The sequence below is a fragment of the Chlorocebus sabaeus genome, chromosome 6 (genome assembly GCF_047675955.1).
Source record: "Chlorocebus sabaeus isolate Y175 chromosome 6, mChlSab1.0.hap1, whole genome shotgun sequence".
Taxonomy (NCBI): Eukaryota; Metazoa; Chordata; class Mammalia; order Primates; family Cercopithecidae; genus Chlorocebus; species Chlorocebus sabaeus.
This window is the reverse complement of record NC_132909.1, coordinates 44889941-44909962: the sequence shown is the minus strand read 5'-3', so window position 1 is coordinate 44909962 and position 20022 is coordinate 44889941. Positions and strand designations below refer to the sequence as shown.

The 20022-nt window shown below is 53.3% G+C and overlaps 1 protein-coding gene across 4 annotated transcripts in view; it reads left to right on the top strand.

The window, feature by feature from the left end:
• The first annotated feature begins 2031 nt into the window (after window positions 1–2031).
• The window catches only part of MAST3 (microtubule associated serine/threonine kinase 3), a 55394-nt gene continuing 37403 nt past the window's right edge, over window positions 2032–20022 (top strand). For 2 of the 4 annotated variants that reach the window (XM_073016804.1, XM_007995776.3), the window contains exons 1-2: window positions 13905–14264; window positions 14551–14640. In XM_073016804.1, the coding sequence (XP_072872905.1) occupies window positions 14218–14264; window positions 14551–14640 (137 nt within the window). In that variant the 5' untranslated portion in view covers window positions 13905–14217. Of the gene's footprint in view, window positions 2098–11206; window positions 11239–13904; window positions 14265–14550; window positions 14641–20022 lie in introns of those variants that run through there. The other 2 variants (XM_007995774.3, XM_073016805.1) reach the window with 2 other exon arrangements.

Below are 20022 nucleotides of genomic sequence, written 5' to 3'. Positions count from 1 at the left end.
ATTTTCATTTGCTCAATCTGGCCATCATAACTTGATGCAACTCTACAGTACCTCATGGACAATCGGGCCCAGTGATCCTTCCTAGGGTCTCTTCCAGCCTGAAAACATACTCCAGTGTCCCAGCTGAACAGTAGGGCAGCTGAAGACAACTGCGGCTGTAGAGAAAGTGCGAGTCGCAGGGAAATAAAAAATGCAGGTGCTAAGCCAGGCACAGTGGCTGATGCCTGTAGTCCCAGCGCTTTGGGAGGCTGACGCAGGAGCATCACTTGAGGCCAAGAGTTCGAGACCAGCATGGGAAATATGGCAGTCCTCCGTCTCTACAAAAAAAAAATGCAAAAATTAGCCGGGCACGGTGGCATGCGCCTGTGGTCCCACCTACTCTGGGAGCTGGGATATGGGGGCTGAGGCGGGAAGATCGCTTGAACCCGGGAGGTAGAGGCTGCAGTGAGACAAGATTGCACCACAGCACTCCAGCCTGGGGGACAGAGCAAGACTCTGTCTCAAAAAAAAAATTTTTTTTTTTTTTTTTTTTTAATGTGGGCGCTATTTTGGGACTTTGGGCTTTTCTCAGCCTCAGTTTCCCCTTCTGTAAAATGGAGTAGAACAATTATCTTCAAATATCTGCGAGAGGTGGTGCTTATGAGACATTTAGGGCAGAAAGGCAATCATCCTCGAAAAAGAAACTGACAACTGCAGCAGCTATCTGTTTTTGTAAGTAAAGTTTTATTGGCACCAGGGACAGGATTAAAGGGAGGCAAATGAGGCTGAGTGGTGTAAGAACAAGGGTCTGATCATGTCTTAAGAGTTTTAGTGTTTTGGCCAGGCAAAACACTAAAACTCTTTGGCCTGTAATCCCAGCACTTTGGGAGGCTAAGGTGGGTGGATCACCTGAAGTCAGGAGTTCGAGACCAGCTTGGCCAACATGGTGAGACCCCATCTCTACTAAAAATACGGAAAAAAAAAAAAAAAAAACCAGTCTGGTGTGGTGGTGGGCACCTGTAGTCCCAGCTACTAGGGAGGCTGAGGCACGAGAATAGCTCGAACCAAGGAGGCAGGGGTTGCCGAGATCATGTCACTGCACTCTAGTCTGGGTGGCACAGCGAGACTCGTCTCATAAATTAAAAAAAAAAAGTTTTGGTGTTTTGGCCATATGTGGTGGCTCACACCTATAATCCCAACACTTTGGGAGGCCTAGGCGGAAGGATCATTTGAGGCCAGGAGTTCAAGACTGGCCTGGGCAACATAGTGAGATCCCCGTCTCTAAAAATAAGATAAAAAATAAAAGTTTTGATGTTTTGTTCATCATAAATGTTTTCATTAATTTTATGTTTTTAAAATATTATTTCTCTTGATGGCTGAGTTTTTTGGGGCCCCCTTAAATTTTGCACAGGGGTGAGATCCTCACTTGCCTCACCCTAGAACCCGTTCTGTTGTGTGTACTGGGCACTTTTTTTGTTGTTGTCTTGTTTTTGTTTTTGAGATAGAGTCTCGCTCTGTCACCCAGGCTGGAGTGCAGCGGCGCTATCCCGGCTCACTGTAACCTCTGCCTCCTGGATTCAAAAGATTCTCCTGCCTCAGTCTTCTGAGTAGCTGGGATTACAGGCGCGCGTCACCACGCCCAAGCAATTTTTTTTTTTTTTTTTTTTTTTTTAAGTAGAGAGGGGGTTTCACCATGTTGGCCAGGTCACTCCTGACCTCAAGTGATCTGCCCACCTCGGCCTCTCAAAGTGCTGGCATACAGGCGTGAGCCACTGCGTCTGGCCAATGCGCTGGGCACATTGATTAACCTCTCTTAGCCTCAGTTTCTTCATCTGCAAAATGGGGCTGAATGATGCTCCCTTACTTCTGAGAGGATTCATTGTAAAATATTTACTTCTGTGCTCTGCTGAAGGGGCAGGGCCAACTCGCCCAGTGGAGGCGGGGCCTTGTGGTCGGGCGCCCGGGAGGGGCGGGGCCAGGCCTCGTCAGCTGACCGGCCTGGCCAATGGCACCTGGCGGCGGGGCCTGGCAGGCCGAGGCGGGGCCGGGGGCGGGCCTGGCGGCGCGGACTCCCGGGCCATGGACGAGTCGAGCCTCCTGCGGCGCCGCGGGCTCCAGGTGAGGCCCCTGCGCGGGCGGGCGGGAGGCGGAGGGCGCGGCCAAGTGGACGCGGCCTGAAAGGTGCTGGGGGGGGGGCGGGGCCTTCGCGGGCTGTAGGGAAACTGAGGCAGAAGGCGGGGAACGCTCAGATCGCTTCTTTTTGACCACCCGCTTCTCAAAGTGCTTTTTCTCCTGGTGGGAAGGGGGAAGGTGTCCCCCTTGGACATCTAGGGAAACTGAGGCTCCAAGCGATGGCGTGGGAGGAAGAGGCTGAGGGCTTTGCCCCTCCCCACCAGCTGTTCTAATAATAATGCTAGCAACAGCAGCCAGAGAACTCACCATATGTTCATGGTTGTTTTAGTCCTATTACTAGCGATGTATTAATATTAGTTCATATGTATTAATACCTCCTTGGGTCGTCGCTGCACCGCAGTACCCCCCTCAGTTCAGCCCTACGACGACCTGGGGAGGTTGGGGCTGTCAGGCGCCCATTTGTCAGAATAAGGAAACTGAGGTTCTAGTCCCGAAAAGCACTCTCCAGAGGTCGCCTAGCTGGGATTCGATCCTGCGCCCTCAACCAGCTGTCTTAGGGCACAAGGCGCTGCCAACCAGCAGTGTGACCTGGGGGGAGGGCACCCTTGCTTCTCCGGGCCTCAGTGTTCCAACGGGCCACAGGGTCCTCCTTTTACCGAGTTCATGTTTGGGAGGCTGTGTCATCAGGACGGCGTCGGGGACAGCAGAAGCCTAAGTTTGAAGCCACACACGGGCTACATGACTCCGGACAGCCACCCCTTGACTTCTCTGGGCCTCAGTTTCCCCGTCATAAGAAATGAAAAACGAGAATTAAGATTTGGCCATTTTCCTCTGGGATTTAGACCACACCCTTAAGAAGCCACCAAGTTTTCAGGTAGGGAACCTGGGATTCAGCACTTACCCAACGAACATTTATGGGGCGCCTGCTGTATGCCTGGCTCTGGACAGGCAGTAGAGTGTTCTGCAACCTCTGGAGCTGCCCTCCTAGAAACCCCAACCTGTTCCGGAAGGTAGACGCCGGAGCAGCGGTGACCCCACTGAGTGGTCAGTTGTGATAAGGGACTCACCGCAAGTGAAGGAGGCGCCTGACCCAGACATTGCTGGGAGCCCTGGGTTAGAGGAGGCAGTCAAGGGTGGTGGGGCATTGCAGCGGGGGGGCGGTATTTAGGGAAATGAAAGAGGCTGACAGAAGCTGGTACCCAGGGAGGACTGAGCAGGTGTGGTGGGGGTCGTGGACTGAGGTTAGCTCCGGGCGGGTTGAGGGGGTGAGAGGAATGGGGCCGGCGGGTCTCCAACCTGGAGCCGCACCGGTAGCTGCGGGACTGCGAACTCTGCAGGTGATGGGACGCCAGGTCGGGAGTGGTCAGGGAAGGCACGGGCTGAACTGCAGATCAGAGACACCCGGTCTCTGGCCGCGCGGGGGTGGGGCAGAACTGGAAGCACTGAGGCCAGAGGCAAGAGTGGGGGGACTTGGGCGGAAAGGAGGGGGCGGGGCGGGATTGGCGAGCAGCGTGGTGTTGGGGGGGGCAGCCCCGCCTCCAGCCCCAGTTAGATGCCAACCCGCCCGCAGCCTCTTAAAATAGAGAAACCGCCTCCGGGTAGGCGAATGGGGGTGCTGCTGACGTCAGGAAGTGGGGCCTGTTCCATGGGGGGGTCAAACATTTCCTGATGATAAGTTCTATGTTACAAAAGGGGAAACTGATGTTCAGAGAAGCATAGACACTGTCCGGGTTTCACAAAGTGTAGGTGACAGAGTCAGACAGGATTTGAACCCAAGCAGTTCCAGCTTCCTCTCCAGACCAACCCAGCACAGGCGTCCATCCACGAAGGTGGAGGGATGAGCACGGATTCCGACGGAATGAGGGCATTCGGGCAGAGGCCGCAGTACGTGCAAAGGCCCAGAGTCATGTAGCCTTTCTTACCTGTTTATATGGGGAAACAAGAACTTGAACCTATTTCTTAGCACTAGAGGCTGATGGCCAGGACTTAACGCTTCCAGGGCCTTCAGTGCTGATTTTGAAGCGGTTAGACTTTCCCCCTAGGGTGATGGGGAGCTATGTATGGAAGGTGCTGGAGCAGGAGAGGGCATGCCCATATTGAGGGGCTGGAAAAACTCCTCTGGAGGGCTAGGAACAGGAGCCGGGGAATCAAAAAGGTCAGGAAGCCAGGAAGGAGCATGGAATGAAAGTCTAAGTGTACCAGGTGTGGTGGCTCATGACTGTAGTCTCAGCTGCTCAGGACGCTGAGGCAGAAGGATCCAAGGATCTCTCTCTTTTTTTCTTTTTTATTTTTCTTTTTTTTTTTGAAGGAATCTTGCTCTGTTACCCAGGCTGGAGTCCAGTGGCGCAATCTCAGCTCACTGCAACCTCAACCTCCCGGGTTCAAGTAATTCTCCCTTCCTCAGCCTCCCGAGTAGCTGGGATTACAGGCACATGTCACCACGCCCTGCTAATTTTTGTATTTTTAGTAGAGACAGGGTTTCAACATGTTGGCCAGGCTGGTCTCAAACTCCTGACCTCAGGTGATTCGCCCACCTTGGCCTCCCAAAGTGCTGGAATTACAGGCGTGAGCCACCGCGCCCAGCCAAGAAGGGTCTCTTGAGCCCAGGAGTTTGAGGCTGTAGTGAGCCATGACCACGAGACCCTATCTCAAAAATAAACATAAAGGTCCAAGTGGGAGAAGATTAAAATAATAATAAAATAATAGTAAAGTGATAATAACTGTTCATATTAACATGCTAAGCCCTCTCATGCATTCAATTCTCCTAACAGCCCGAGTGGTCAGTGCTTTTATTAGTTCCATTTTTCAGAGGAGGAAACTGAGGCCCAAAGAGGGAAGTACCCACCAGGAAGCCAGAGAAATTCTAAACAATCTGACACCTGAAAAGTGTTGTCTTCATCAGCTGCAGTTTGGGGTCTTTTTTGACTGGTAACCTTGTTAATAGTCCAGGAGCATCCCAGCCAATCAGGGGGCAGATCGCTGATGAGAGCCAATCAGATTTCCTGGAGGCCAAAGGCCAAAGAGTCCATTCACAGAAGGGTGCTGACTGGCCAATCCAGACGGATAGCCCAGGGCATCCTCTCCGGTAGTGACAATGTGGGGCGTGCTGTTGGCTGTGTGCAGGAGAGGTCTGAAAAAGGATCTGACCTGGCCCGCGGGCGGCCAGTTTGCGACAGCCCTGCGTCCAGGGAGGAGGTGAAGACCTTCCCAGTTTGGGTTAAACTCAGCCTCACACATAACGTGTGCAGGCACCGGGTAAGGTGAGCTGATATTACTACTACTACTATTAGCTTATTACATTTATCATCTCCCACTTGGACTTTTGCTTTACACATGACTGAATTTCAAAACACCAGGTCCCACAAACAGAGCATCCCCTGGCAGAGAAGGTGGTTAGAGCCTGTATCTGGACTTTGTCTCTGCCACTACTGGGGTGGCTCCCTTAGGTTCAGCCCTCAAAGGTGATCCTGCTTTCTCATGGCCCGCTTCCACTTATTTTCCCCCTCCTCCTTCTCCTCCTCCTCCTCCTCCTCCTCCTCTTCCTCCTCCAGGAAGCCCTGGGGCTGTTGCCATGTGGTCCATGCTGACTTCTCTCCCATTTCACTTCATGGGCATTGAACTTCCAATGGGGCTTGGTGCCCAGCAGGCTGAGTGCTCCGTTTGCACGTACTGTTTGCTGGGCATGGACTGGTGTTTTCCGTGTGCCTACTGGCTTTGTCCAAGGCCCTCTAGTCCAGGAAGCCCCTTAGCTCTCCTCTCTGCGTGCCTCCAACCCCTCTTCTCCCTTCGAGTCTCTTTTTTTTAGACAATATCTTGCCCTGTCGCCCAGGCTGGAGTGCAGTGGCGCGATCTCGGCTCACTACAGCCTCTGTCACCTGGATACAAGTGATTCTCCCTGCCTCAGCCTCCTGAGTAGCTGGATTAGAGGCGAATGCCACCACACCTGACTAATTTAAGTTTTGTATTTTTTAAGTAGAGATGGTATTTCACCATGTTGGCCAGGATAGCCTCAAACTTTTTTTTTTTTTTTTTTTTTTTTTTTTTGAGACGGCGTCTCACTCTGTCACCCAGGTTGGAATGCAATGGTATGGTCTCGGCTTACTGCAACCTCCGCCTCCCGGGTTCAAGCAATTCTCCTGCCTCAGCCTCCCGAGTAGCTGGGACTACAGGCGCATGCCACCACGCCCAGCTAATTTTTGTATTTTTAGTAGAGACGGGGTTTCACTATGTTGGCTAGGCTGATCTTGAACTCCTGACCTTGTGATCCGCCCACCTCAGCCTCCCAAAGTGCTAGGATTGCAGGCGTGAGCCACTGCACCCGTCTCAAACTCTTGATCTTAAGTGATCCTCCTGCCTCAGCCTCTGGGATTACAGGCGTGAGCCACGGCACCCAGCCACTTTGGGTGTCTCTCTTAATCCCTCCAGTATGGAGGTGCTCCTGCTCTGCTATGTCTTCTCCAAACTGGAATTTCCTCAAGGTGGGGCTAAAGCTTGTGGGGGAGGCAGCATCCCTCAGCCTGGGCAAGCACAGACGGGGATACCATAAATATCACTTTTAATGGGCAGTTTCAGGGGGTCGGGGCCTCCCCAACCTCCACTCCTCTGGGTGGGAGCCACTCCCAGGGGAACAGCAGGCACAGAGGGGGCTGTGGGCGGAAGCAGATGGTGTGGGGACCGAAGGGTCCGGGAATGGTGCCAGGAGAGTTCTGTGTGGTCCAGCTTCCCCGAGAGCCTTTGCAGGGAGCTGCCGATTTGGCCTCACCTCTCTCTGCCACTTTCAAAAAAACATCTTCAAGCCGGGCACAGTGGCTCATGCCTGTAATGCAGCATTTTGGGAGGCCGAGCTGGGAGGACCACATGAGGTCAGGAGGTCAAGACCAGCCTGGCCAACATGGTGAAATCCCATCTCTACTAAAAATGTGAAATTCGCCAGGTGTAGTGGTGGGCACCTGTAATCCCAGCTACTTGGGAGGCTGAGGCAGGAGAATCGCTTGAACCCGGGAGGCAGAGGTTGCAGCGAGCCAAGATCGTGCCATTGCACTCTATGCTGGGCGACAGAGCAAGACTTCATCTCAAAACAACAACAACAACAACAACAACAAGAAAAATCTTCACATCTTTTTGTCTTTTGGAAACAACTCTCAACTGGTGGTTATTATTCACCTCTTGATCACTGTCTTGACTCCCATCCATCAAAGTCTCCCCCAGCACCAGGCCCTGAGCTTGCTACTCGTTGATTCCTCCAGGGACCCTATGTCACTGGGCCATTTTCCAAATGAGGAAACTGAGGCACAGAGGGGTTAAGTCACTCATCGGGTCACACAGTGCAGGAGGGGGGGAGGCAGACTGGGAATCTAGGACTGTGTGCTGGATGGGGTGCAAGTGGGATCCCCCACCAGGGTTCAAATCCCTCCCTGTTTCACGTGGGGTAGTGGAGGAAGTGGTATGAGATCCCACAACTGGCTGGGTGCAGTGGCTCATGCCTGTAATCCCAGCACTTTGGGAGGCCAAGGCAGGTGGATCACTTGAGACCAGGAGTTCAAGACCAGCCTGGGCAACATGGTGAAACCTCATCTCTACAAAAAATACAAAAATTAGCTAGGTGTGGTGGCACATGCCCATAATCCCAGCTACTTGGGAGGCGGAGGTTACAGTGAGCCAAGATTGCACCACTGCATTCCAGTCTGGGCGACACAGCGAGATACTGTCTCAAAAACAAACAAACAAACAAAAAGTCCCACAGCTATTGGAAGGGCCAGAAGGAGACCCTAATGGCCACGATGATGGTGGTGATGGTTCCATCACTGTGACTGCTTGAACTCAAGGTAGTGAGTTATCCTCAGACGTATTCACGCAGTCAGGGAGACCTCCGAGTGGTAGATTATTCTCCTCCCATCGTGACAGCTTGGTTTTCTGAGCGCAGAGCAGCTGAAGTCAGGCCTGGGGTGACACCACACCCCTGCAACCCTTCCCCACCTCTCCCGGGAGACCTTGCCCTCCCAGCTGGGTCATCCGGCAGCCCAGCAGCTTCCGGCCCCCTCCAATTGGCTGTGGGGGCCGATGGCGTCACTGGTTGCCATGGCGAACACCCAGATCAGGACGTGGGCAGCCTGGAGCCCACCAAAGTAAAAATAGTCGTGTGTCCCCAGCGTGGCCGCCCTGATGTGTGTGGAGGGAGGGTGTCCTGAGACCCAGTTTCCTGCCTCTCACTCCACTAAGAGATGTGGGCAGCCGGCTTTCCTCTGCGCCTAAGTTTCTCTGCCAGTAAAACAGCCCCTGCCCGTGGTTCACAGTAGGCGGCTCAGTAAATGCAAGGACATTTATCAGGTATTATGATAGCTTCCACAGTCCCTTGCTGAACTCAGCAATAGTACAACAGCTCACAACAGCAGCAATAGTAATGGCTGATCGTGATTAACCCAGAACCCTCCTGATGTCATCTCCAGATTACAGATGGGGAAACTGAGGCACAGGGCATGCAAATAACTTGCATGGCCAGGAAGAAGCAGAGAATTGAACTGAACCCAGGTCTGGGTGTCCCCAGATTCTAAACTTGTGCCACATGGCATTTTGAGAATTTAAAAACCCTCTTGATTGGCCGGGTGCAATGACTCATGCTGTAATCCTAGCCCTTTGGGAGGCTAAGGCGGGTGGATCACTTGAGGTCAGGAGTTCGAGGCCAGCCTGGGCAAAATAGTGAAACCTCGTCTCTGCTAAATATACAAAAATTATCCGGGCATGCTGGCACACACCTGTAACCCCAGCTACTCGGGAGGCTGAGTCAGGAGAATCACTTGAACCCAAGAGGCAGAGGTTTCAGTGAGCCAAGATTGTACCACTGCAATCCAGCCTGGGTGACAGAGCGAGACGCCATCTAAAAAAACAACCACAAAAAAAACGTTTCTTGGCCGGGCATGGTGGCTTATGCCTGTAATCCCAGCATTTTGTAATCCCAGCATTTTGGGAGGCCAAAGTGGGTGGATCACCTGAGGTCAGGAGTTCGAGACCAGCCTGAACAACGTGGCGAAACCTTGTCTCTACTAAAAAAAAAAAAAAGGAAAAAAAAAAAAAAAAAAAAAGCCTAGCTACTCAGGAGGCTGAGGCAGGAGAATCGCTTGAACCCAGGAGACAGAGGTTGCAGTGAGCTGAGATTGCGCCATTGCACTCCAGCCTGAGCAACAAGAGAAAAACTCTGTCTCAAAAAGCAAAACAAAACAAAACAAAACCCTCTTGGGCAGGCCATGTCTGAGGATGGACTGTGAGGTCACAGTGGAACACAAGCTCAAGGCTTTCTATCCTGCATGTGGTGAGGGCACCGAGAGTGCAGATCGGCTTGCTGAGCTCTAAAAGGGTCTTCAAAAGGGAGTCATCCGTCAGCCATCCTCTCCACGCCCCCACTGGTACCCAGGGCTCAAACCTGCATAGACTTTGCAGCAAGTGAGAAGAGAATGGCATTCAGACCTAGACCCAGGAGGAGAGGGACATCTGAGATGGGACAGGGATAGGACAACTCAGGAATCTCTATTTTCTCAACAGATTATTAGTTTTTAGCCACTACTGACATACTTCTTCATAAATAAAACTAATTTATAATTTTTAATAAAATTATTATTGTTATTTTTAGACATAGGGTCTTGCTCTGTCACCCAGACTAGAGTGCAATGGTGTTATCATAGTTCACTGCAACCTCCAACTCCTGGGGTCAAGCAATCCTCCCACCTCAGTCTCCTGAGCAGCTGGGATTACAGGCGTGGGACACCATACCTGGCTAATTTTTTTTTTCTTTTTTGAGATGGAATCTCACATTGTTGCCAGGCTGGAGTGCAATGGCACGATCTCAGCTCACTGCAACCTCTGCCTCCCAGGTTCAGATCCTCCTGAGTAGCTGGGACTACAGGCGTGCGACACCATGCCCAGCTAATTTTTGTATTTTTAGTAGAGACAGGGTTTCACCATGTTGGCCAGGATGGTCTCGATCTCTTGACTTCGTGATCTGCCCGCCTTGGCCTCCGAAAGTACTGGGATTACAGGCGTGAGCCACTGCACTCGGCCCTTCGTATTTATTTATTTATTTATTTATTTATTTATTTATTTTTGAGACAGAGTTTCGCTCTTATTGCCCAGGCTGGAGTGCAATGGTGCAATCTTGGCTCACTGCAACCTTGCCTCCCAGGTTCAAGTGATTCTCCTGCCTCAGCCTCCCAAGTAGCTGGGATTACAGGCACCCACCACCATGCCTGGCTAATTTTGTATTTTTAGTAGAGATGGGGTTTCACCATGTTGGCCAGGCTGGTCTTGAACTCCCCACCTCAGGTGATCCACCCACCTCGGCCTCCCAAAGCTCTGGGATTACAGGTGTGAGCCACTGCGCCTGGCCTTTTTTTTTTTTTTTTTGAGACAGGGCTCAAGCAATCCTCCCACCTCAGCCAACCAAGTAGCTGGGAGTACAAGCTCGAGCCACCATGACTAGCTAAATTTTCACTTTTTATTTTTTTTATTTTTTGTAGAGACAGGGTTTCACTATGTTGCCCAGGCTAGTTTCAAACTCCTGAACTCAAGTGATCCATCCGCCTTGGCCTCCCAAAGTACCAGAATTACAGGCATGAGCCACCACACCCAGCCCAGTCTGGCTAATTTTAAAAAAAATTTTTGTAGAGATGGAGTCTCTCTATGTTGCCCAGTCTAGCTTAAACTTCTGGGCTCAAACAACCCTCCTGCTTTTGCCTCCCAAAGTACTGAAATCACAGGTGTGAGCCACCGTGCCCAGCCTAAAATAATTTTTAATACAAGTATGGTAGGAGCCGGGTGGGGAATTAAATTGTGAATCTGGAGGGCCTCCAGGAAGAAGGGATGTTGAGTTCAGACCTGGAGTATGAGCTGTAGTTAATTAGGGCCAGAAGGGAGGGAAGGCCATTCTGAGAGAGTGTACAGCTAGTGCAAAGGCCCTGAGGCAGGGCTGAGCCCAGTGTGTAGAGTGAGCAGGAAAGACACATTGGTTGGGGCAGGGGATTGGGGATTGTGGGGGTGCATCAAAGGCCAGGTGTTCTGAGGGCTAGTCTGTCTGAGAATGATCTCCATTTCTGTCTCATTGCAGAAGGAGCTGAGCCTGCCACGCCGGGGACGTGGGTGAGTTCACCTGGGGGTGGCGGGCTGGGTGGGCCCTGGTGGTCCTGGAAGTGGATATTTCAGCAACAGCCACTGAATTGTGAATGTATTTAATAATTACAGCAACACGTCTCATATTCATTCTTGCCCTTGTGTTTGCAAAGTGCTTCGCAAGCACCTGGCCTCTCGCCACACACATGGGAGGCCATGCCAGTTTGCAAATGAGGAAGCTGAGGTGCAAAGGGGTTTCATCACCAGCTTAAGGGCACTCAGCTGGGAAGGGGAGAAACTTGTCTGAAATCCAGAGTCTGCATGTTGAATTTCAACTAAAGTGTATTAGAACTGGCTTGAATGCCTCCCATGATGGGGAACTCACTTCCTTTTGGGGAACACCATCAGAAAATCATCTCTCAGCTGGGCATGGTGGCTCACACCTGTAATCCCAGCACTTTGGAAGGCTGAGGCAGGCGGATCACTTGAGGCCAGAAGTTTGAGACCGGCCTGGCCAACATGGTGAAACCCCGTTTCTACTAAAAATACAAAAAAATTAGCCAGGCATGGTGGTGCACGCTTGTAATCCCAGCTACTCAGGAGGCTGAGGCAGGAGATTCGCTTGAACTCAGGAGGTGAAGGTTGCAGTGAAACGAGCGACCGCCACCGCACTTCAACCTGGGCAACAGAGTGAGACTCCGTCTAAAAACAAAGAAAAGAGGCCAGGCGCGGTGGCTCAAGCCTGTAATCCCAGCACTTTGGGAGGCCGAGATGGGCGGATCATGAGGTCAGGAGATCGAGACCATCCTGGCTAACCCGGTGAAACCCCGTCTCTACTAAAAAATACAAAAAAATTAGCCGTGCGTGGTGGCAGGCGCCTGTAGTCCCAGCTACTCGGGAGGCTGAGGTAGGAGAATAGCGTAAACCCGGCGGGCGGAGCTTGCAGTGCGCGGAGATCCGGCCACTGCACTCCAGCCTGGGCGACAGAGGGAGACTCCGTCTCGGGGCGGGGTGGGGGGCGGGAAGAAAAGCAAAAAATCATCTCTCTTGGGGTCACATCAGTGTTCCTGTAGGTTTTTTTGTTTTGTTTTGTTTTTGAGACGGAGTCTCACTCTGTCACCCAGGCTGGAGTACAGTAGTGTGATCTTGGCTCACTGCAACCACTGCCTCCTGGGTTCAAGAGAGTCTCCTGCCTCAGTCTTAAGAGTAGTTGGGACTACAGATACGAGCCTCCACACCCGACCTGTATGATTAGTAGAGACAGGGTCTCACTATGTTGCCCAGGCTGGTCTCAAACTCCTGGACTCAAGCGATCTGCCTGCCTCAACCTTCCAAAGTGCTGGGATTATAGGCATGAGCCACCATGCCCAATCTAGGTTACCGTTTTTTATCCCCAAAGCTTAAAGAACATTTTTGTGCAATGCCTTCATTCATTTACAGATGAAAGAAACCAAAGCCCGGGGTGGGGAGGGGTTTACCTTGAGCTAGTGGTCTGGAAGTGTGTGAGTGTGGACACCCCATCTTTGGGGGCTGCTTTTGACTGAGTTGGGGGTGGGAATCACTCAACGAACATTTTTTTGAGCACCTACTGTACACTGGGCCCTGCTGAAGGCAGAGGGGATACAGACAATTCAATCTCAGAGTAAGGGTTGAAGTTTTGTATGCAGGAGAGAGATTAACCAGAGAAAGACAGAGGTGCTGGGGGTGGTTTTATCCTGAAGATCTGTGGCCTCTTGGAGGAAGTTACCTTTGAGTTTAGATTTGGAAGAAGAGGAGGAGCTGGCAGGGGGGGAGTCTGGGGAGAATGGCATTCCAGGCAGCAGGAACAGCGTGGACAAAGTTTCTGGGGTGCCAGCACACTTGGCATTAGAAGAACAGCATGAAGACAAGGGTAGCTGAGTGGGGTGAGTGGAGGTGAGGTGGAAGGACAGGAGAAGGAGGAGGTCCTGGGAATGGGGTCAGAGTGGCCCCCAAGCCCAGGCCATCTGCTCCTGTTCCAGTGGGGATGATGCAGTCGGTGGGGAGGTGCTTGAAGGCCCCAGTGGTTGGGGGTTGCCCGGGGACTCGGACATTGCCCCAAGAGCGGGCACTGTTTCCAACCTTGGCCCAAGCTGTGGGCAGTGTTGGACCGTCAATCAATGAGGACTGCAGAGGGCAAAGCCCTGGACTTTGGGGCAGGACAGAGCCAAAGACTCCACAAGGGATGTCCACTCCCTGCCACCTTCCCTGTGCCCCACTGGGCCCACCGGGGCCTCTAGAGGGCCAGAGTGAGACACAGACACCCCCAGACCGTGGGGTTTCCGCTGAGAGGGAGGGAGGACAGGGCTGGTGGCGGTGCAGGGACAGCTTGGCGGAGGAGGGGCTGGTGGGGCTGGACTCGTATATGGGTGAGGGGGACGACCTTCCTGGCAGAGGGAACAGCTGGAAGCCAGGGACTGGAGGTGTGATCAGAGCCTCTAGTGTGCGCGGGGATGCGGAGACCCGAGCGGGTTAGGACGTCAGTGCTGAGCGGCTGGCCGGGATGCTGCGTTGGGGAGTTGGAGCGGACTGCGCTCAGATCCTGGCTCCCAGAGAGCCCCAGGGCTGGGGCAAGAGCTGAGGCCGGGCCAGGGCGGGGAGAGGCGGGGTCAGGCCATGGAGCAATCGCGCCGACCGCGGAGCCAGTGACCGCCCTTCCCTTCCGGGACGCAGCTCGGGGGCTCCCGACCCGGCGGCCTCGGCGTCCCTGCAGCAGACGGGGCGGCACCCGCGGCTCCGCCATCCGGCTGCGCGACCCTCGCTGCTGGGCCCGGCCTGCGCGCAGGTGCGGAGCTCCGAGCCCCGCCCCGAGGCGGAGCCAGCCCGGCCCCCAGCGGCCCAGCCCCCGCGTCGAGTCCGCCGCACCCGCCAGGCGTCTGTCCCTGCGTCCGTGTGTCCGTCCGTCGGTCCGATCGCGCCACGATTAGGGCTTCCGGGGGCCACCAAGGGGGCGTCGATACCCGGCCGCACAGACGCGACCTCGGCCTCGGCATGAAGTCCCGTAGGGACAAGCTGCACATCCCGGCGCTGACCCTCGAGTGAGTGTGGGGCAGGGCGGGGGTGTGGGGTGGTGCAGGGAGGACAGGATGACAACCACCCTCCCCCCACGTCTCTGTTCGTGTCGCCCAGAAACGCATCGCCGCCTCCGGGGAGTCCTCCCGGGCCATCGGTCTGGCCCCGCCCTCACGGCCTGAGCTGAACCCAGAATCCCCGGTCTTGGGCCCCTACTCCCTGAGGGAACCACAGCCGCCATCCGGAGATCCGGATTCGGCCACGCGAAGGGGCGGCCACCAGGTTCACCGTCCCCGGCCTCTTTCTTTGCAGTCTGTCTCCGAGCAGCCAGAGCCCGTCTCTGCTGGGTCCCAGCAGCCCCTGCAGCCCCTGTAGCCCCTCCTTGGGCCTGCACCCCTGGAGGTAAGTGACAGCGCGTGTGGGCGGGTCGCAGACATCGCCCCGGCACCCCAGAGCCTTGGAAACCCGCCAGAATCATCACTCTCCCTAAGGTACTGTAGGTTGGTGACCACCTCTCTGGACCTCAGTTTACCCCTCCGCATAATGGCACTGCGATCCGTTCTAGGGGGTTAATGGGAAAATTCCATTTTCAGCCAGGCCAGCATCTGACAGGTGGCCAAGCCAAGGGAAGAACTTAAGCTGTTGCCCAAGGACTTTCCCAAGACAGGTGCTGGATTCCCAAGCTGCTCAGGGCACTCCCTGCTGAATCGGCCTGGACTCCTGGGTGGTGACCTCAGGGAGAAAGCTCCTCCCTCTAAACACACACGCACACCCAAGGCTGAGAGGCCACCAACGAGAGCGCTGTGAATTGAGCTTAACCTAAGTGGCGCTGGGAGAAAAGAACCAGCATGACTGAGCGCTCCATAAGCCCTTCCTGCTCCCCACTTCCCAATTAAGAAAACTGAGACTCAGAGAGGAGATGCCAGTTTTTGATTCAGTCCGTCCTCTGGGGGCCAAGCGTCAGGGACAGTTTTGCCACCAGGTCTGTTGAGGGTTTGACTGGCCAGTTGGTTGACTCTGTGACTGGCCAGGTTTCAGGACAGGAGGGAGTTTTGTGAGCTCCTCTGATGGTTTGGAGGAGGGACATTTAGGGAGGGACAGATGTGAGGTCAATGGTGTCTATTAGAATTATGTGGCCCATCAACCATTTACACTTCAGTATGAATGAGCTGCTTAAATCTTTTCACAGCCTTTTTTTTTTTTTTTTTTTTTTTTGAGGCAGAGTCTTGTTCTGTCCCCTAGGCTGGAGTGCAGTGGCGCAATCTCAGCTTACTGCAACCTCCACCTCCCGGGTTCAAGCAATTTTCCTGCTGTAGCCTCCCAAGTAACTGGGACTACAAGCACCTACCACCACATCCAGCTAACTTTTGTATTTTAGTAGAGATGGGGTTTCACCATGCTGGCCAGGCTGTTTCCAAACCCCTGATCTCAAGTGATCCACCTGCCTCAGCCTCCCAAAGTGCTGGGATTACAGGTATAAGCCACACAGCAGGCCATCCACAGACCTTTAATGGGGAGAAGAGAGAACAATATGGAGCCCACATTTGCGTGCTGGGCAACAGGGAGGTAGCTTCATTCGGGCACCAAGCACTATGAGATACCTACTGAGATCCAGGTGCTAAAGGCATTGCTATAAAGAAAACATAGTCCCTCCATCAATGGCTTCTCAGTCCAGTTGGGGAATTCAGTGATAAAACGAATAGATAAACAAGATACATTCAGACAGGGACCTCTTGGGGAGGTGATGTTTGAGCCAAGGCCTGGGCACAGCTAAGGGAAGATTGGCACCAGGCAGTGGGTACTGCATGTGCAAAGGTCCTGTGGCAGGACTGAAGTGGTGGGTTTTTTGTTTTTGTTTTTGTTTTTTGAGACAGAGTCTCACTTTGTCACCCAGGTTGGACTGCAGTGGCACGATCTTGGCTCACTGCAACCTCAGCCTCCTGGGTTCAAGTGATTCTTCTGCTTCAGCCTCCGAGTAGCTGAGACTACCAGTGTGCCTCTATGCCTAGCTAATTTTTTGTTTGTTTATTTATTTGTTTGAGAAGGGGTCTTGCTCTGTTGTCCAGGCTGGAGTCCAGTGGTGCCATCTCGGCTCACTGCAACCTCCGCCTCCTGGGTTCAAGTAATTCTCCTGCCTCAGCCTACCTAGTAGCTGGGATTACAGGCGCATGCCAACACTCCCAGCTGATTTTTGTATTTTCAGTAGAGATGGAGTTTCACCATGTTGGCTAGGCTGGTCTCGAACTCCTGACCTCAAGTGATTCTCCTGCCTTGGCCTCTCAAAGTGCTAGGATTACAAGCATGAACCACCGAGCCCGGCCTAATATTTGTATTTTTAGTAGAGGTGGCGTTTCACTATATTGGCCAGGCTGGTCTTGAACTCCTGACCTCAGGTGATCCTCCTGCCTTGGCTTCCCAAAGTGCTAGGATTACAGGCATAAGCCACTCTGCACCCACCCCCCACTCCCGAGATATTTTTTAAGCCTCTGTGGCTGCCTTGAGGGGAGAAAGGTCTGCTGGGGCCAGGAATGGAGTGGCCAGAGAGAAGGAGGTGGCTAGGACAACATCCAGGACCAAGTTGAGGCATCCAATGGGAAGCAGAGACTGCCATCACCCCCATTTATGAAGAAAATGGGGGCACAGGACCTCAGAATGTATTATCGGGAGCATCCTAGGAAGGTTTCAGGCCAGATCTGACTCTGTCTAAATCCTTGGCTTCCATCCCAGGTGAGGATGTGATGAAGGGAGGGACCCTTGTATTGGAGGCCACTGAGCAGATTTGACCAGTTTTAACTGGAAGGGAAGGGAGGAAGTGTCTGGGGCTGTGAAAGCCCACCAGGCTGCCTGACTCACCACCAGGGGGCAGCAAAGCCACATTGCCTTGGGCCAGCCAGGGGGAATGGGTCCCTGGCAGGGAACTGGGTCCCTGCCTGCCATGTTCCAAGCATCCTAGGAATAAGCTCATAATTGTCCCAACAGGGTCCAGCCTCTGCAACTCCCCTGCCTCTTTTTTTTTTTTTTTTTTTTTTTTGTGAGACAGTCTCGCTTTGTTGCCCAGGCTGGGGTGCAGTGGTGTGATCTCTGCTCACAGCGACCTCCGCCTCCTGGATTCAAGCGAGTCTCCTGCCTCACCCTGTCGAGTAGCTGGGATTACAGGCATGCACCACCACACCCAGCTAACATTTGGATGTTTTATTGGTTTGTTTGAGACAGAGTTTTCTTCTTTTCTTGTTGCACAGGGTGCAGTGAAGTGGCACGATCTTGGCTCACTGCAACCTCCGCCTCCCGAATTCAAGTTATTCTCCTGCCTCAGGCTCGTGAGTAGCTGGGATTACAGGCGTCTGCCACCACTCCCGGATAATTTTTTGTATTTTTAGTAAAGATGGGGTTTCACCATGTTGGCCAGGCTGGTCTCGAATTCCTGACTTCAGGTGATCCACCCGCCTTGGCTTCCCATAGTGCTGGGATTACAGGCGTGAGCCATCGTGCCTGGCCTTGCAACTTCCCTGCCTCCACTCTATCCATCTCCCCACTGCTCACTTGGCTCCAGCCACATGGCTTCCTGGGCTGATCCTCCAGAATGCAGGCTGGTCCAGCCTCAGGGCCTTTGCACCTGCTGTCCCCACTACCCAGAACTCCATTCCCTCCTTTTTTATTCCGTCACATCCTCATCAAGGCCTCAGCCTCAGATGGGAAGCTTTCCCCAACCACCCCCTCCTTCCAGGCCCCACAAACATGGAGTATCACATGCATTATACCTGTCCATTTCCCTATCCAGACCTCAGGGATTTTCTTTTTTCTTTGTTTCTTTTTTTTTTTTTTTTTTGAGACAGTCTTGTTCTACCACCCAGGCTGGAGTGCAGTAGTGCGATCTCAGCTCACTGCAACCTCCGCCTCCTGGGTTCAAGCAGTTCTCCTGCCTCAGCCTCCCAAGTAGCTGGGATTACAGGCATGCGCCACCACACCTGGCTAATTTTGTATTTTTAGTAGAGACGGGGTTTCACCATGTTGGCCAGACTGGTCTCGAACTCCTGAGTTCAAGCGATCTGCCCATCTCAGCCTCCCAAAGTGTTGGAATTACAGGCATGAGCCACGGCACCCAGCCAACCCCAGAGATTCAATTTCCACATTGTCTTGTGTGATTATCCAGTTATTTTTCTCACCCAGAGGTTTGACAGCCTCTCTGGGACCATACCTTATCTGTCCTGGTCATGTTGTAGCCTCAGGGCAGCCCCAGGGTGTATACAGCAGGTGCTCAGTTAATGCATGTGGCTTAGATGAATGGGCAGTATCTGGGAGGGCTGTCCTTGTGGTGGTGATGGCATTGGGGGTTGGGGGTGGTGTTGAAGAAGGCGATGAGTTGGGCGCTTATAGACAAAGTGGCTGTTCCAGGCAGGAACAGCATCGTTAGAGACACATTCCTTCTGGAGCCTCAAATGCCAAGGGCAGGAAGGATGTGGATTTTCTACCTAGGGCACTAGGAGCCATAGAGTGTGGTGCTGGGAGGGGCACAGATATATGGGCAGGTGGGAAGCGCTGGGGTAGTCCCACTAAAAAGGGGCCGGTGAAGAGGGGTGTCTGAGACTTTGACACAGATATATGGGCAGGTGGGAAGCGCTGGGGTAGTCCCACTAAAAAGGGGCCGGTGAAGAGGGGTGCCTGAGACTTTGGGCATTTACAGTCACAGCACAGGCAGGGAGAGTCAAATGCCAATGTCACAGAGTTTGTCAGGGACAGGGCTAGGATATGACCCCTGGGAGAGGGATTCACCCGGGAATGCGGTTTTGCTGTAAGAGCAATAGGGAGCCATGGAGGGTTTGTGAGCAGGGCAAGGGAATAATCTGGGGAGCAGTGGACTGACACCAGAGATCAGTGGCTCAGCCAGCCTTTCATGGAAGGCCTTCACCGTGGCAGCAGGCTCTCTGGATTGTTAGCTGCAGCCCTGTTTTGCAGAGGGGGAAACTGAGGCCAAGTGCGCATGGGAGAAGGTTCTCTCCCTGCTACAGATGTCAGGGCAGTGGGTGTATGTAATAGGGGGTGTGTAAGTGTTACTGGGTATAGCTGTGGCTGGGGACGAGGGGGCAGCGCCGTGTGTGCGTATGCAAAGGTGTGTCCCCGTGCATATGGGGTGGCTCAGCACGTAGTGACAGCAAGTGGAGACTGTGGCCCCATCCTCACTTGGGTCCCCAGCCAGACTCAGGAGACTCTGTAGCCCACACGAGGCTTGGGCTGCATACCTGGGGGTCATAGGTGACCACTCCCATCCTCATTACCATCTCTGGTGGTCTCAAAACCACCATCTCCCCTGGTCTCAACACTCCCAAACCCACCCATTTTTCCCCATAGCTTCAATATTCCCCTCCCAGACATTGTCCCAGCCCCTTACTGGCCTCCTGCTACCTTTATTCCTGTCCCCCAACAGTCTCCTCCCCATAGCAGACACAAGGGGGTTTACAAACATAGTCCAGATCACACCCCTTCTCTGCTCAAGCACCCTCCATGGCTCCCCATTGCTCCTACAATAAAATTGCACTCTTCCCTGCAGCCCACAAGGCTCATGTGGTCAGCCCCTCTGGCATTTTGCCCTCAGTGCTGCCTCAGAGAGCTGTGCCCTTTGCCTGGGATGCGCTTTCTGCATAGCCAGCTCCTTCCTCCTCCATTTCTGGCTGGCTGCAGTGTTACCTCCTCTGAGAGGCCTCATGGCTAAAGTCGCCCCTTGCAATGTTCTGTCCTTTCTTTTCCCTTCTCAGCCTTGGTGTTTGAAATTATCTTTTTCTTTCTTTC